The 14,349-nt window shown below is 42.1% G+C and overlaps 1 protein-coding gene across 1 annotated transcript in view; it reads left to right on the top strand.

Annotated features, from left to right (window-relative positions):
• The first annotated feature begins 3,033 nt into the window (after positions 1–3,033).
• The window catches only part of DIPK1A (divergent protein kinase domain 1A), a 106,839-nt gene continuing 95,523 nt past the window's right edge, over positions 3,034–14,349 (top strand). Inside the window, exon 1 of the mRNA XM_074266221.1 lies at positions 3,034–3,227. Coding sequence (XP_074122322.1) covers positions 3,174–3,227 — 54 coding nt within the window. The 5' untranslated portion in view covers positions 3,034–3,173. The remainder of the gene's footprint in view (positions 3,228–14,349) is intronic.

The following is a 14,349-nucleotide window of genomic DNA, read 5'->3' on the forward strand; positions in this document are numbered from 1 at the left end:
CTCCATGTTACTTTTTTTTTTTCTGAGTCAACTGGGGTTAAGTGACTTGCCCAGGGTCACACAGCTAAAAAGTATTAAGTGTCTTGAGTCCAGATTTAAACTCAGGTCTTTCTGACTTCAGGGCTGGTGCTCTATCCAAAGCACCAACTAACTGCCCCACCATGTTACCTTTCAAATAAAACAAATTAAAAAAACCCCACTCCTTTGTGCATTTCTCGAAACTAGACTAACATTAGAAGCTGGATCTACACATGAGTAGCTGCTACTACTTTAGCAGGAAACTCTGTGGGTAAATATACTCTTAACTCATAAGAGTTAAGAGCCCCCACTAATATGTTTCTCCTTAACAATCTGCCAGTAGATAGTTCTTGGCAAAAGCTTTCACTCAAATGGCAAAGCAAGAATGGTAGTTACAAAGTATTTTCTCTGGCAATCTAAGGAATACCCTCCCACAAATATGTTTAAAGCATGGTGGTAGTGAGCACACAAGTACAGAATACGGGTGGCCAAGGTAACTTACAACTCTGAGTGCAGGACTTCTTTTCTCCAAAAGACAGGTGCTGGGGCCGCTAGGTGGCGCAGTGGCTAGAGCACCAGCTGTGAAGTCAGGAGGACCCGAGTTCAAATCTGGTCTCAGACACTTAACACTCCCTAGCTGTGTGACCCTGGGCAAGTCACTTAACTTCAACTGCCTAAGACAAGTCCTCATGAACTACAATGCAAGACATAGCACAGAGGATGGACAAGTCATTCCAATGCTCAACTGAGCTGGCTCTTCACCTAGTATGACGTCAGATCGGGAAAGACCAATCGCTGCTGGGCTGGGTCAGGCAAGTTGGAAGCTGAGATAGTTCCTTCCCCATTTCCTGTTGGGGAGGCAGGGTCTTATGAAGAAGAGTAGCTAAGTTTAAAGATGTGAATGCAGTTCCTTGTCTCCCTGCCTTCTTCCTGTATAATTGAGTCCTTCAAGACTCTTTATGTGTGAGATGTTTCTTTTACTTCTGAAGACCTTTTTCTTCCCATGTCAATGCTTGGCTTAGCCCCTTTAACCATGAATCCGAACATCTATTTAGTCTTTGTTGCTTCTCAGGTAAAACTACTGGAACATTCTTTCTGCCTTCTCTTTTTCTCCATCCCTCAGCTTCCACCCCCACCCTGTTTTTGGTTCTGTCAAACCAGTCTGATCCATTATCTTATTTTGGAATAATTTTGGCCACTTGATCCAAACTGAAAGTGAATGAAAAATAAATTCAACTGCCAGGAATGAAGAATTAGGATTTAGAGCTGAAAGAATCTTTGGACATCATCTCGTGCAGCTGGGTGACCTGGAGTCAGAAAGACTCAATTTTTCTGGGTTCAATTCTGGCCTCCTAGCTCTGTGACTTTGGCAAGTCACTTAACTGATTACCTCAGTTTCCTCATCTGTGAAATGAGATGGAGAAGAAATGGAAAACCATTCCAGGATCTGTGTCAAGAAAACCCCAAATGGGGCCACAAAGAGTCACAATTGACCAACGAACAAAAAAATAAATAAATAAATAACCCTCAACCTTTTAGCAGAGGTCCAGCAAGGGAATCTGGTAGTGTGGAAAGAACAGGGGCTTTGGATTCAGAGGACCCGAGTTCAAATCCTACCCCTCCTTGTGACACATTACCCATGAGTCTTCTTGGACCTCAGTTTTCTTAGGTTCCTTCCAGCTCTAGAGCTAAGTATGACCTACAATGTGTCTAGTATCCTACCGACTGAAGGGAGAACAAAGGGGGTTGTTTACCCCACCAAATCTAACTCCCAGACTAGTTCCACTTATTTATTCTTCTGCTGTTGTTGCTTGGAGGTAACTGGGGTTAAATGACGTGACCAGAGTTACTCCGCTCCCTAGCTGCCCTGTTCCATTTATCTGGCCTCGAACGTTCTCCCGCCCCTCGCCGGCCGGGAGTGTGAGAACCCGCGCGCCCGGGATTCCCAGAGTGAAACCCTAACCGAGCCCAGATATGTTAGAGTAGCGGGACGAGGGCTGGCTGGGATCGCTCCTTGGGCCACCGTGACCGTCCGCAGCCCTGGGAAGAAGGGCCGTGAACAAGAAGTCCCGCCAGTCCCCGCCACCACGGCGGGTTTCCTTATTTGGCCCTCTCGGCCCAGTTCGCGGCTGGTGCCCCGCCCCGCCCCGCGTGCCACGTCTTAGTCTGGCTTCGCTTCTGTCCCGAGGCTGAGTCACGTTCCGTGCCCCCTCTGGGCGCTAATCACCGCGGTTGGGGGCCGCGGTCGGGATTTCTCTGAAGTCCCCGTTAGCGGTCTACTCCCTGAAATGAATAAAAAACGTCTTAAAAAAAAAAAAAAAGTTCGGCACTGACGCCGCGCCTCCGGAGAACCGGAGGCTTGCGAACGTGCCCCGCGCGCCCCGCACTTCAGTGCCCGGGCTCCCGGAGGGAGGGGCCCAGCCCCCGAGCTACTTTGGCTTCCGAGGCTCGAGCCCGGAGGACGCCCCCGCCTCCACATTGCGGGCCGGGGCAAGGGAGACGGCTCCCAGTCTGCTCCTCTGGGCGGGGCAGCGGACCCGGGGCCCGCGCCCGCAGGAAGGCTCTGCCCCGCATCCTAATTCATTCAGCTCACATGCACGGGCTGGGGGAGGGGAGGACGCACGCAGCCGGCCCGGGCAGCTGGCCAAGCCGGGGGTGGGTCTGTGGGGGAGGGGGCAGAGGGAAGGGCGCACGTGCCAGGCGGGCTCCTGCAGCCGCGCCACACGGTCTCTTCCTATTACTCTTCCTCTTTCGTCCTCCCTCCTCCTTCGCTTTCTCCTCCTCTTCTTCCTCCTCCTCCCCTCCTGCTTCCCCTCTTCCCCTTTAAGAGCCCCAGCGCAGTCGGATTTGTGTCGGCAGAGGTGCGCCTTTAAGACGGTCTGACAGCTGCGGCGGCCGCTGCCCGGAGGCCGGCGGGAGGGGGCGGGGACGGCCTGCAGGGAGGCGCGCGGCCGTGGCGAGGGCGCGCGGGGCCGGCCTGCCCGGGAGGCGTGCGGGGGCGCGCGGGGGCGGGCCGGGCGGCGGCGGAGGGGGCGGGGATCCCGGGCCGCCAGCGCTGGCTCCGGGTCCGCCTCTGACTGCGGCGGCGGCGGCGGCGGCTCGCGGGGCTCGGCTCAGCTGGCTCGGCTCGCACGGCGGGGCGATGTGTGAGTGCCATGGCGAGGAGTCTCTGTGCGGGGGCCTGGCTCAGGAAACCCTACTACCTCCAGGTAGGCCGGCCTCCGCCGCGGCCGACCCCCATCCTCCGGCCGCTGCCCCCTCCCCGGCCCCGCCCGCCCGCCTGTCTGTCACCCCCTGCGCCGGGGCTGGAGCAACACGTCCCGATCCCCCTCCTGCCCCGTGCGCCCCGTCCTGCCCCGTGTGCCCCTCCCGGCCAGTGCGCCCTGCTGCCCCGTGTCCCCTCCTGCCCCGTGTGCCCCATCCTGCCCCGTCCTACCCCGTGTGCCCCGTGTGCCCCTCCTGGCCAGTGCGTCCTGTTGCCCCGTCCTACCCCGTGTGCCCCTGCTGCCCCGTCCTACCCCGTGTACCCCATCCTGCCCAATCCTGCCCCGTGTGCTCCATTTTGCCCAGTGTGCCCCATCCTACCCCGTGTGCCCCTCCTGCCCCGTGTGCTCCGTTTTGCCCTGTGTGCCCCATCCTACCCCGTGTGCCCCTTCTGCCCCGTGTGCCCCTGCTGCCCCGTGCTTGCCCCGGGCTCCATCTTGCCCCGTATGCCCTCCTGCCCCATGCGTTCCTCCTGCTCCGTGCCCCATCTAGCACCGTCTCCCTCCTGCCCCGAGTCTGCTCCTCCTTCCCGGTGTCTCCCAGTCGTGTCCCAAGATTATGCCCACTTCCCGCTCTTATCCCCAGTCTCCTTCTTCCCCCGGAATGTTCAGCCCTGCCCCCCCTCGCGCCGGGGGGAATGGACAGCTCCAGGAGGGGCCCAGGGCGCCGAGGTGTTGCGGTGTCTCTCGCGGGTGGCGACTGCACCTGGAGTTCTCCTCCCTCCCCGCCCCTCCCCGTGCCACCCATCTCCTTGGGGCTCCCGGCTCCCGACTCGCGCCGGAGTTGGGTCTTGCTGGGTTCCTTCGCGCTCTCACCTCCCACTCCGGGTATCACCTCTACTCGCTTCTCTCCCTCTAACTCCCATTGGCTGCTGATCTCCCGGCTCCAGCCCGAGAGGATTTCCCTTTCTGGGTTGGTTTATTTCACTGTGAGATAAATAGCAATCAATCTGCCCCTGCCTTCCAGGAGCTGCCATTCTAGAGAAAGAACAGCTAGTGTGGGATCTACCGCATTTAAAAAGGAAATTGACCAGAGTGCTCTTGGCCGATAGCGTTAGTTCCTCCGGGGCCGTAAAACTGAAGTGAGAGGGAACTCTAAAAGCGTGTAGCCCAACTCCACCCAGTGATGTTTGAGTTACCTACATTTTCGGAGGAAATAATTGCGGGGAGCTGCTTGCTGATTGTGCGGGTTTTTTAAATGGGTACTTAGTGACTCTCCGAAGGAAAACCTGATGTGCTAATGCAAAAAAAGATGCCCCCTCTCCTGGCACCAGGAGTTCAATTGCTGATAAGAGCTGGAGTGAGTGTGCAGCCTCCTGTCAGAGGTGACTGTGTGTGTGTGTGTGTGTGTGTGTGTGTGTGTGTGTGTGTGTGTGTGTGTTTGGTTCTATTTCATGACACGATGATTCCTTGTATGTGCTCTTGGTTTCAAGGAACAACTACCAGGATGTGGGCCAAGATCATCATCACTGCTGGAAAAGCAAATGTGATTCAGTACTTCTTACTTGGCCAGATAGGTCATCTACGTGTACAAGGCAGCACTTTTAACATACGGAATTAAAGACGTTAAAAGTTCAAAAGTCCCGAAACTCTGAGTGCAGTTAAACTTGTATGTAAATACAATTAGTATTTAGAGGGGGCCATAGGAGTTAGGTCGGTGGATATATAGGGATTTATTTTTTTTTAATCCAGTAGACTTTGAAGAAAAACAAGAGGTTTGGATCTCTAGTGAACTTAATTGCATTATTTTGTATTGTAGTTACTTGCATCTGCTGTTTTTCTTTGCTTTGCCTGTTCCCCCCCCCCCCCCCAACTGACAAGTCAAATCAACAAGTATTTATTTATTAGGTTTTTACTCTGGGCCAGGCATAGTACTTCTATTTGAATAATTGCTTAGTTGAGGTTAGATTTAAATGCTTATTTTAGAAGAGTATCTGTAGAGGATGAAATGATGGATGTAGATTTCTGGTCTCATCCCTGTCAGTGATGCTGACCTCAACTTATTCAGGCAATCGAGGACCCTCTCCTACTCCTGTTCAAGTCAAGGACCAGCTCACTGGCTGACCATGAACATTCCCAGTCCAAATTCTGGGGACCTAGGGCTGCAGGGCCAGCTTTGTACCTCTGGTAGTTTGGACAAGAGGCCTTCTTCCTGCCAGTATGGATAGATCATTGTCTAAACTCTTTAGAAGAATGATGGATCTCTTTTAGAGCTTAATGCAGTCAGTACCAGTATGAAGCAGCATCAGCGATATTCCATAAACTGCAGTCCACAAAATCAATCAACAAACATGTTAGGCACTTACTATGTGCCAAATCTGCACTAGGAACTGTGGCTATAAAGATAAAGTTGAAAAAATTGCTAGTCGTGGAGAACGTAATTTCTACCAATGCATTTCCCTCCTGAATTTGAATGACCATCTTCCAATCCCAATATGTTTTCCAGTGACCTCTGACTCTGGACTTTTCTGGTCTCCTTCAGCGCTCACATCTTACCTAATGGACACCTTTCCTGCTCCTTCCTAGTTTCTAAGTGCCTTTCACCTGGTCCACATGTATCTTGTTTTTACCCAGTTCTTCACATGTTGTGAATGTGAAGTTCCTTGAGGGCAGGGGCTATATTTGGGGGTACAAACTCCCTGTTAACTGTTCTTTCACTTCTCAAAGGTCCTTCTCCTTTGCAGAGGATACAGATTAAACAGCTCTGCTTTCTCCCCATTGTCCGATCTACACTAAGCAAAATTCTTATCCTTTCTTTAGTGCTCCTTTTCCTCCCAGTATAACTTTTTAAAAATTTATTTTGTCATTCTTTAGCTTCCTTTGACAACTTTAGCATTCCTGACACTTTTTTTTTTTTTTTTTTTTTTAACAAAACCATACAAACTCATATTCATTCTGTTAGCCAGCCTTGCTTCCATCTTCTATTCATTGGTCATAAAATCTAAGTTGAGTGGTTGAGTTTTCTGTGTACCCACATTGATCTCTTCAGACAAATCCTCTTTTCTCCCTCCTCACTGCAATTGTTTCCCTTTCTGTTTTTGGAATTTTATTCCTTCCTGGGCTGACTTCTTTCCCTCTGAAGTATTTCTTCTATAGGGTTCTACCTATGAAAACTTTGAAATCTGCTTTCCCAGTATGCAGGGTGCATGTGAGACTATATTTGGATTTCTTTCTTTATCGCAACCTCTAGGATAGATAGAACCAGGATAGAAAGGATATTTTCCCATTCTGGGGTCCCATCATTTCCACTGTAGCAACTGGTCCCTGTGGGAACCAAATCCAGAATAGAATTCCTTGTTGTTAGTTTTTCCACCTGAAAGAAAGGGTATATATAGAGAGAGATAGAAAAAAGAACAGGACAGATCCTTGGGAGTACACAGCTAGGGGCTGGCTATGAATATCTCTTATAGAAGATTCTGAGAAGAACAGATTGGAGAAGAGTTTAAGTTGAAATGTCATACAAAAGAGCTTGTATTTTGTTATAGGGGCAAATAAAAATCATAAGCTTTTTTAATAGGGGGAGTGGTAAGGAATTCCTTTTTTAATAATAGTTTTTTATTTTCAAAAAATATGCAAAAATAGTTTTCAACATTCACCCTTACAAAATCTTGTGTTCCAGATTTTTTCACTCTCCCTTCCTCCTCTCCCCTAGACAGTAAGTAATCCAATATATGTTAAATATATGCAATTCTTCTTTACATATATTTCCATAATTATCATGCTGCCCAAGAAAAATAAGATCAAAAAGGAAAAAATGAGAAGAAAACAAAAAGCAAGTAAACAATAACAACAAAAAGGTGAAAATAGTATGTTGTAATCCACATTCAGTCCCCGAAGTCCTCTCTGGATGTAGATAGCTGTCTCCATCACAAGTCTATTGGAATTGACCTGAATCATCATCTCATTGTTGAAAAGAGACAAGTCCATCACATTTTAATCATCACATAATCTTGTTGCCCTGTACAATGTTCTCTTGGTTCTTCTACTCACTTCACTTAGCATCAGTTCGTGGAACTTTCTCCAGGCCTTTCTGAAATCATTCTGCTGATTGTTTCTTAAACAACAACAATAATATTCAAGGATTTCTTTTTCATAAAAATTTCTATATGTAACTTTCTGTGATTAGGCTAAAAACATTGAATAGAGACTTTAAAAATCATTTTAGTCATGGGGAATTATATACTTATATATGAGTTTCAAATATATTTATCTGGGTTCTTGTTTGTCAATAGGACACTAAGATTTAAATAAAATGTTTTTTTGGATAAGATTATGGTATCACAGAGAGGTATAGTTTCTGAAGAATACTATATCCTATGAGAAGATGACCAATTCCATTTTAAAAATAAAAATACTTCTTTAAAAGTTGGCTTTGATTGAAAAATAATAATGATATACATCAGCAAAATGAAATAAATGCCAAATATTCTTCATTTGCTAATTATTGTAATTATTATAAATATGCTTATAATAATTATAATTGTATAAGAATGTTTCAAAAATAGTATTATAGAGGAAAATTTAAAGTAGATTATTAATAAAATTCATAAAATAAAGATAACTTTGTTATTAATTTATAATATAATTTAAATGTTATACTGGGCATCATTTTGAAGAAGAAATTAACAACTTCATTCATAGAAAGATTTTCAGGGAACTGGCTTTTTAAACATATTCATAGGTTGAATTCTTATTCCTGTGTTGAATTTGCTCTGACTATTTATCACTCATCCCTCTGCTACAATTCAACTGATAGAAGAGGTCTTAAAGTTGCCCAGCTTTCATCTTTCTTCCCTTCCTTCATTGCACAAATTTTCTCACCATCTGCTCTTTACACTTTCTTTCCTACCAGCTGCTTCAACTTTGAAACTGTGCTGGACAAAGTCAAAATGAAATCACATTTCCAAGACAAAATATCATCCAACTTCTTCTCTTGGTATTGATAGAGTGGCCCCATTGTTGTTGTTGTTAATGCTGCTGCTGCTGCTGTTGTTGACTTCGTTAAAATAGGAATAAGTACCTGGAGCCAGGGCAGCATGTCAGAACTAGGGACTTGGATTCTATTCTTATATGTTTCACTCCCTTATTGGGATCTTAAGTCATCCTTGAACATTTTTTCATAATAGTTTCTACATTATAAAATTAGGGAAGTAATATTTATGCTATCTTTGCCATTTGACCTTAATATGGATAAGTTTAATGAAGCTATTTCTCTTTTTAAAAAATCTACATTGTGAATTCTTTTACTCATTTGTCCCTTCAACCAAAATATTCTTACTACAAAAATCTGTGAATATGAATGAAAAATACTGTTTGTGTGAAATGCCTTGTGTTCCTTCAGTAATGGTTCATATTAAAGATTATCTTTTCTTTCTCTTCTTCTTCCTCCTTTTTCCCCTTCTCCTCTCGTTTTTTCTTTCTCCTCTTTCATTTTTTAAGTAAGAAAATTACTGACATAATACAATTAAATATTACAGATAGTCGCAGATTTCCCTTCTTTACATGCCAGGTTGTTGTTTGAATATGTAATTATAATTAATAGACTCCTGAAATGTATTGCATACTTCAGATAATACCAGATCTTGAACACGTTTTGGAGACCAGGTTATCCAATTTGTTCATTTTTACAGATGGGGAAATTGAGATATAAAGAGTTGAAATGATTTGTCCAGTCTGAACAGAGGTAGTAACTGGCAGAGTGCTCTTCCTATTTACACAACCTCTACTACATGAGCCAAGATTTCTGTGCTTTTGCGTTCTCAAATGCAAGACTAAGGAGTTTGCACTGTAGTGTGTACTTAGGAGCTAGAGAAAGTATTTGACCATGCAAATGACTCACCCAGACTTTTTGTATTAAGAAAAGTCTTCATGGGGCAGCTAGGTGGTGCAGTGGATAGAGCACCATCCCTGAAGTCGGGAGGATCTCTGTTCAAATCCCGTCTCAGACACTTAACACTTCTTGGCTCTGTGACTCTGGGCAAGTCATTTAACCCCAATTGCCTCAGTAAAGAAAGAAAAGTCTTTATGTAAATTGGAAAATGAAGATATGTCTATCTATTGGGGAATGGCTGATCAAGTTGTGGTATATGGATTGTATTGGAATTCTATTATGCTGTAAGGAATGATAAAGAGAATGGACTCCGAAAAACATGGGAAGACTCATATGAATTAATGCAAAATAAAATAGTTCTCTAAGAGAATATTGTACACCAAAACAGCAATATTATAACATTGACCAGCTGTGAAAGATTTAACTACTCTGATCAAGATATAATGATCCATGACAGTTCCAAATGACCCATGATGAAAAATGTTATTCACCCCCAGACAGAGAACTGATAAACTCAGCTTAGGTTGAAGCACAGTTTGTTTTTTTGTTTTGTTTTGTTTTTTTCATTTTTTTCTTGCCCTTCCATGGCTAATATAGGATATATTTTGCATGACTTCACATGTATTATAGGCATCTTATTGCTTGTCTTCTTAATGAGGCTAGAAAGAGGGAGAGAATATGGAGCTCCAAAAATGTGTTAAAAAAGTAAAAATTATAAAGTAAAAAGAAAAAAGAAAATCCTTCTTGATGCTATGTGTAGGTGATTAGGAGCAAAATATGCCAGGAGGCATAGAGGCTAGTTAGAAAGTTAGCAGGATAATCTAGGGGAAAGTAATGAAACTAGGATGAAAGAAGAAAAAAACTTGATAAATGATTGTAGAGTGTTACTAAAGAGAAAGGAAATAATCCCAAGGTTTTCAGCTTCAGTAACTGGAAGGATGGTTATTTCCTAAAATAAGGAAGCTGAGAGCAAAACCAAGAGCAGATTTTAGGGGTGAAGATGAAGTTATATTGAGTTTGAAGTGATCTCACCCAAGCAGAGATATCTGGTTAAGCTCTGACATTTTCTTTCTTTTTTTTTTTTTTTTTTTTTTCAAGAGCTTTCTGGAAAACAATTTGGAACTGTGCCTCAAAAGCTATTTAAAAAAGCATACTCTTTGACTCAGAAATACTACTACTAGGTCCATACCCCCCAAAAGATATCAAAGAAAGATCAAGAAAAAAACAAGTATACATTGTTGTAGTAGCTCTTTTTACAATAGCAAAGAATTAGGAATTGAAAGGATATCCACAATTGGGAAATGGTTGAACAAATTATGATTTACATGATAGAATCCTATTGCGCTGAAAGAAAGTATAAAGGATATGGTTACATAGATACCTGGAATATTTTGTATGAAGTGGTGACTAGGATCAAGAGAACAGTTTATATCATAACAAAAATATTATAAGGACAAACAACTTTCGGATTATGATCAGCACAGTGACCAACTACAGTTCCATGGGACTCCTGATGAAAAATATCACCCCCTTTCTGACAGAAGTAAAGGTCTCAGAGGGCAAATTGACTTTTTTTTTTTTTTTGACATGGTCAATACAAGAATTTGTTTGCTTGATTATACTTGTCCATAACTGGAATTTTGATTTTTCTTACTTCCTCAGTGGTAAAGGTGGAAAAAAGGAGGCATAGGAGGTCGAGGAGAAAACGCAGATCTTTTGAAAATGAATTTATAGTTTCGCATAACTTTAGTGCCTTCTTAAGAGGCAGGTGGGATGGGGAGGAAAGGAAAGCATCCAGAACTCAAGTTTTAAAACGAATGTTTAAAAAATTGTTTTACATGTAACTGGGAAAATAAAATGTTTAAAAAAAAAAATTATAAATGAATGGAACTCTGGATAGTAATTCATGGTGAATATATAAATTTTGGAGTCATGTACTTAGAGGTGATAATTAAAATTCTAAAGCCAAAGGAATAAATCATCAAGGGAGAAAATATGGAAAAGAGAAAAGAACTGAGATCAGGGTTTTGACATAAACCCAAACAGGGAAGGTGGGAGGACTGGGACCCAGTGAATAAGAAACGATCCCTGAGAGAGCTGTCCCCTGAATCATAGGAAAGAATGATCCACAGTTGGAGATATCATAACATTGAGGAGCTTGAGAAATGTGGAAAATAATTTTATTTAGCAATTAAGTCACTAGTGAAATTGAAAAGAATAATTTCAGCAAAGTAGTGGCCCCATTGCAAGAAGAAGTTGAGACTGTGAGTATTGATTTTTTTTTTTTTTTTTTTTTTTTTTTTTTAGTTTAGCAGTGAAAGGGAAGAAAGCTAGGGAATCATAGCTTGAGGGGACAATGGAGTCACATTTGAAATTTTTGTTTTTAATCTTCTCTTGGAGAAACAAACAAGTATGTTTGTAAATAGTAGAGAAAAAGTCAATAGAAAAGAAGAGATGGAAGTTTAGGAATGGGGAAATATCAATTGATGGACCAGATTTCCAAAAGAAATGTGAAAAGATAGGATTAAGGATATAAGTGGACTATAAATCATGAATAAAATTGGACTAAATAAAATAATGAGGATTGGTCTTTTCTTAGTCCTGCTGCTGTTTTACTTCAGTAGCAGTTGATTTTGTTGGCTGCATCCCTCTTGAAACTTTTCCCCTCTACTTTCTATAATATTTCACGATCCTGGTTCTTTTATCCCTCAGTTGTGAACATTTATTTGAGATTTAGTACTTAAGTCTTTTGCTTTGCTCTCTTGACTTGAAGATGACAACCCCCATGGCTTCAGCTGTAAGCCCTTCATAAGTTTTGGTAAGCCACTTGGTTATCCTCCTGTCATTCTACATTCAAGGTGTTCTAAAACCGTGCCTTTCTTTTCCCTGAGTCTCCCTCCTCACTGCCTTGTTACATCGGCCAGTCAACAAGCATTTATTAAAAGCATTTGCTAAGTGCCAGGTACTATGGAAAGTTTGCAGACCAAGAAGAAAACAGTCCCTGCTCTTAATGACCTCATGGGCTAAAGGAGAGATAGCATCCAACTATGTGCAAACAGATCATATATAGGTTAATTTGGAGATAATCAACAGAGAAACTGGCATTAAGGAAAATCAGGAAAAGCTGCATGTACAAAATGGGATTTTAACTGACGAGAGCCTGGGAGGCCAGGGGACACAGTATCTTGTCTGAGGAACAGCTGCTAATGGAACCACAGTTTTCTCAAACTCAGAACTTCATAGTTAATTTTGGTAGTGATTGTCATAACCCGTGGGATTTCACTTCAAATGATTTATAAACAGTTTTTTAAAAAACACATCTGACTTAATTATAAAGGAAATCCTTTAGGCTGTTCTTGTAATACATGATAGACTGCATAAGCTAAGGGGTAGAAGATGAGATGCCGTGTACATAGAACAGCAAGTAAAACAACTGATACAGGAAATGTTTAATGAGTCTGGAAAGGAGGCAGGAGCAAAGAGTTTGTATGTTATAATAGAGATCACAGGAAGCCAATGAAGCTTCTTTAGCAGGAGAGTAACATAGTTGAACCTGAATCTTTTTTTGGTGATTGTGTCAAGGAAACCAGTTTAGAGGCTCTTAAAATACCAGGCAAGAGGAAGTAAGGACATGAGCCACAGTCACTCAGTCCATGGTGACTGCTGAGTGAAGAGAAGTAGTTGCCAGAAATGTTTTATAGGTAGTATTGATAAGAATTGGTAACTAATTGGATATGGTGTCAGTGAAGGAGAGGGAAAAATCAGAATACACTTAAAGAGACTGAATCTGATTGATTGGAAAGATGGAGTTGAACTTTACAAAAATAGGTAATTTAGAAGGTTAATGGGGAAAGATAATGAATTCTATTTGGCCATTTTGAGTTCGAAATGCTTATGGAATATAATCGATATGGAAATATCCAACAGGAAGTCAATGATTCATGGCTAAATCCAAGGAGAAAGGTTAGGACTGGACATGTTATTTGAAAGTCATTTGCCTAGGCAAATCTAAAATTATTTAGAAAAAGTAAAGAAGGAAGAAAAGAGAAGGTGGCTCAGGATAAAGTCCTAGAATACACCCATGTTTGGCTTAATTCCCCTATTATTCCATTAGCCAATATTAAGGTCTCCAAATCATTTTCTTGCTAAATAGGTGCTTCTGGTTCCTAGCCAGCCTAGCTAATCTAGCATTACATCACTCCTCCAGTATCCCCAATTAATTTAACAAGACAGCTTCTAGTTATTTTCTCATTCTCATGATCAAATTTCTCTCTTAACCTTCCAAGCATTAGTGCTATCATCGTAGCATTATACTCTCTCCATGTACTAATTATAAAACAAGAAAAAATTAACACATTGTCCAATCCCAGTTCTTCTTATATAAAACATGTCCTTATAGTGAGAATATGCTCTAATAATCTGCAATACATTTCTGATTTTTTTTTTTTGCAATTCCTATTTTATCCTTATTTTCCAGCTTTTACAAAATTGATAAATTTGCCAACTAATACAAAATCTGTAGTTTAAAAAATAGTCTTCTCCATTAGGCTAATGCTATGACAAATTTACTGATCTTTATTAAGATAAATTAAGAATCAAGAATTTCCAAATGACAACAGTTTTCAAATTCAGCTAAAGCTTCAAATTAGATTTCATCATCTTTGTCTCCATAGCTTTACGTGCTGTCATATTAGCTATTCTAAAACTTTTACTATGGTATACACAGATTTAAACATTAATGAGTTACCTACTTCCTTTTCTTTTAACAATAATTCTGGTCTCTGGCAACAATCTTTTCCAGGGATTGTCACTGGATGAGAAAGTATTGGGATTATATATTTCCAATTCATTGATGGTGTTCGGGAATAGTCACTAACAGGGAAGGGGAAAGGAATAAGCATTTCTTCAGTATCTACTATGTGCTAGACATGTGATGTGCTATGCACTTTTATAAGTATTATTTCATTTGATCCTCACAACAACACTGCAAAGAAGATGCAGTTATAATCCCTGTTTTTACAGTTGAGATAACTGAGGGAAATAGAGATTGAGTGATTTGTCCAGGGTCACACAGCTAACTAGGAAGTGTTAGAGGTCAGATTTAAATTCAGATCTTCCTTCCTCCAGTCCCAATACTCTATTCTTTGCTGCCTCTATCATAACAATACTTCTCAGAATTTGCTATAATCGAACTGGATTGTATACTTTATACTAGTTGTGTAGTTTATACTAGTTAGT

The sequence above is a fragment of the Sminthopsis crassicaudata genome, chromosome 4 (assembly GCF_048593235.1).
Source record: "Sminthopsis crassicaudata isolate SCR6 chromosome 4, ASM4859323v1, whole genome shotgun sequence".
NCBI lineage: Eukaryota > Metazoa > Chordata > Mammalia > Dasyuromorphia > Dasyuridae > Sminthopsis > Sminthopsis crassicaudata.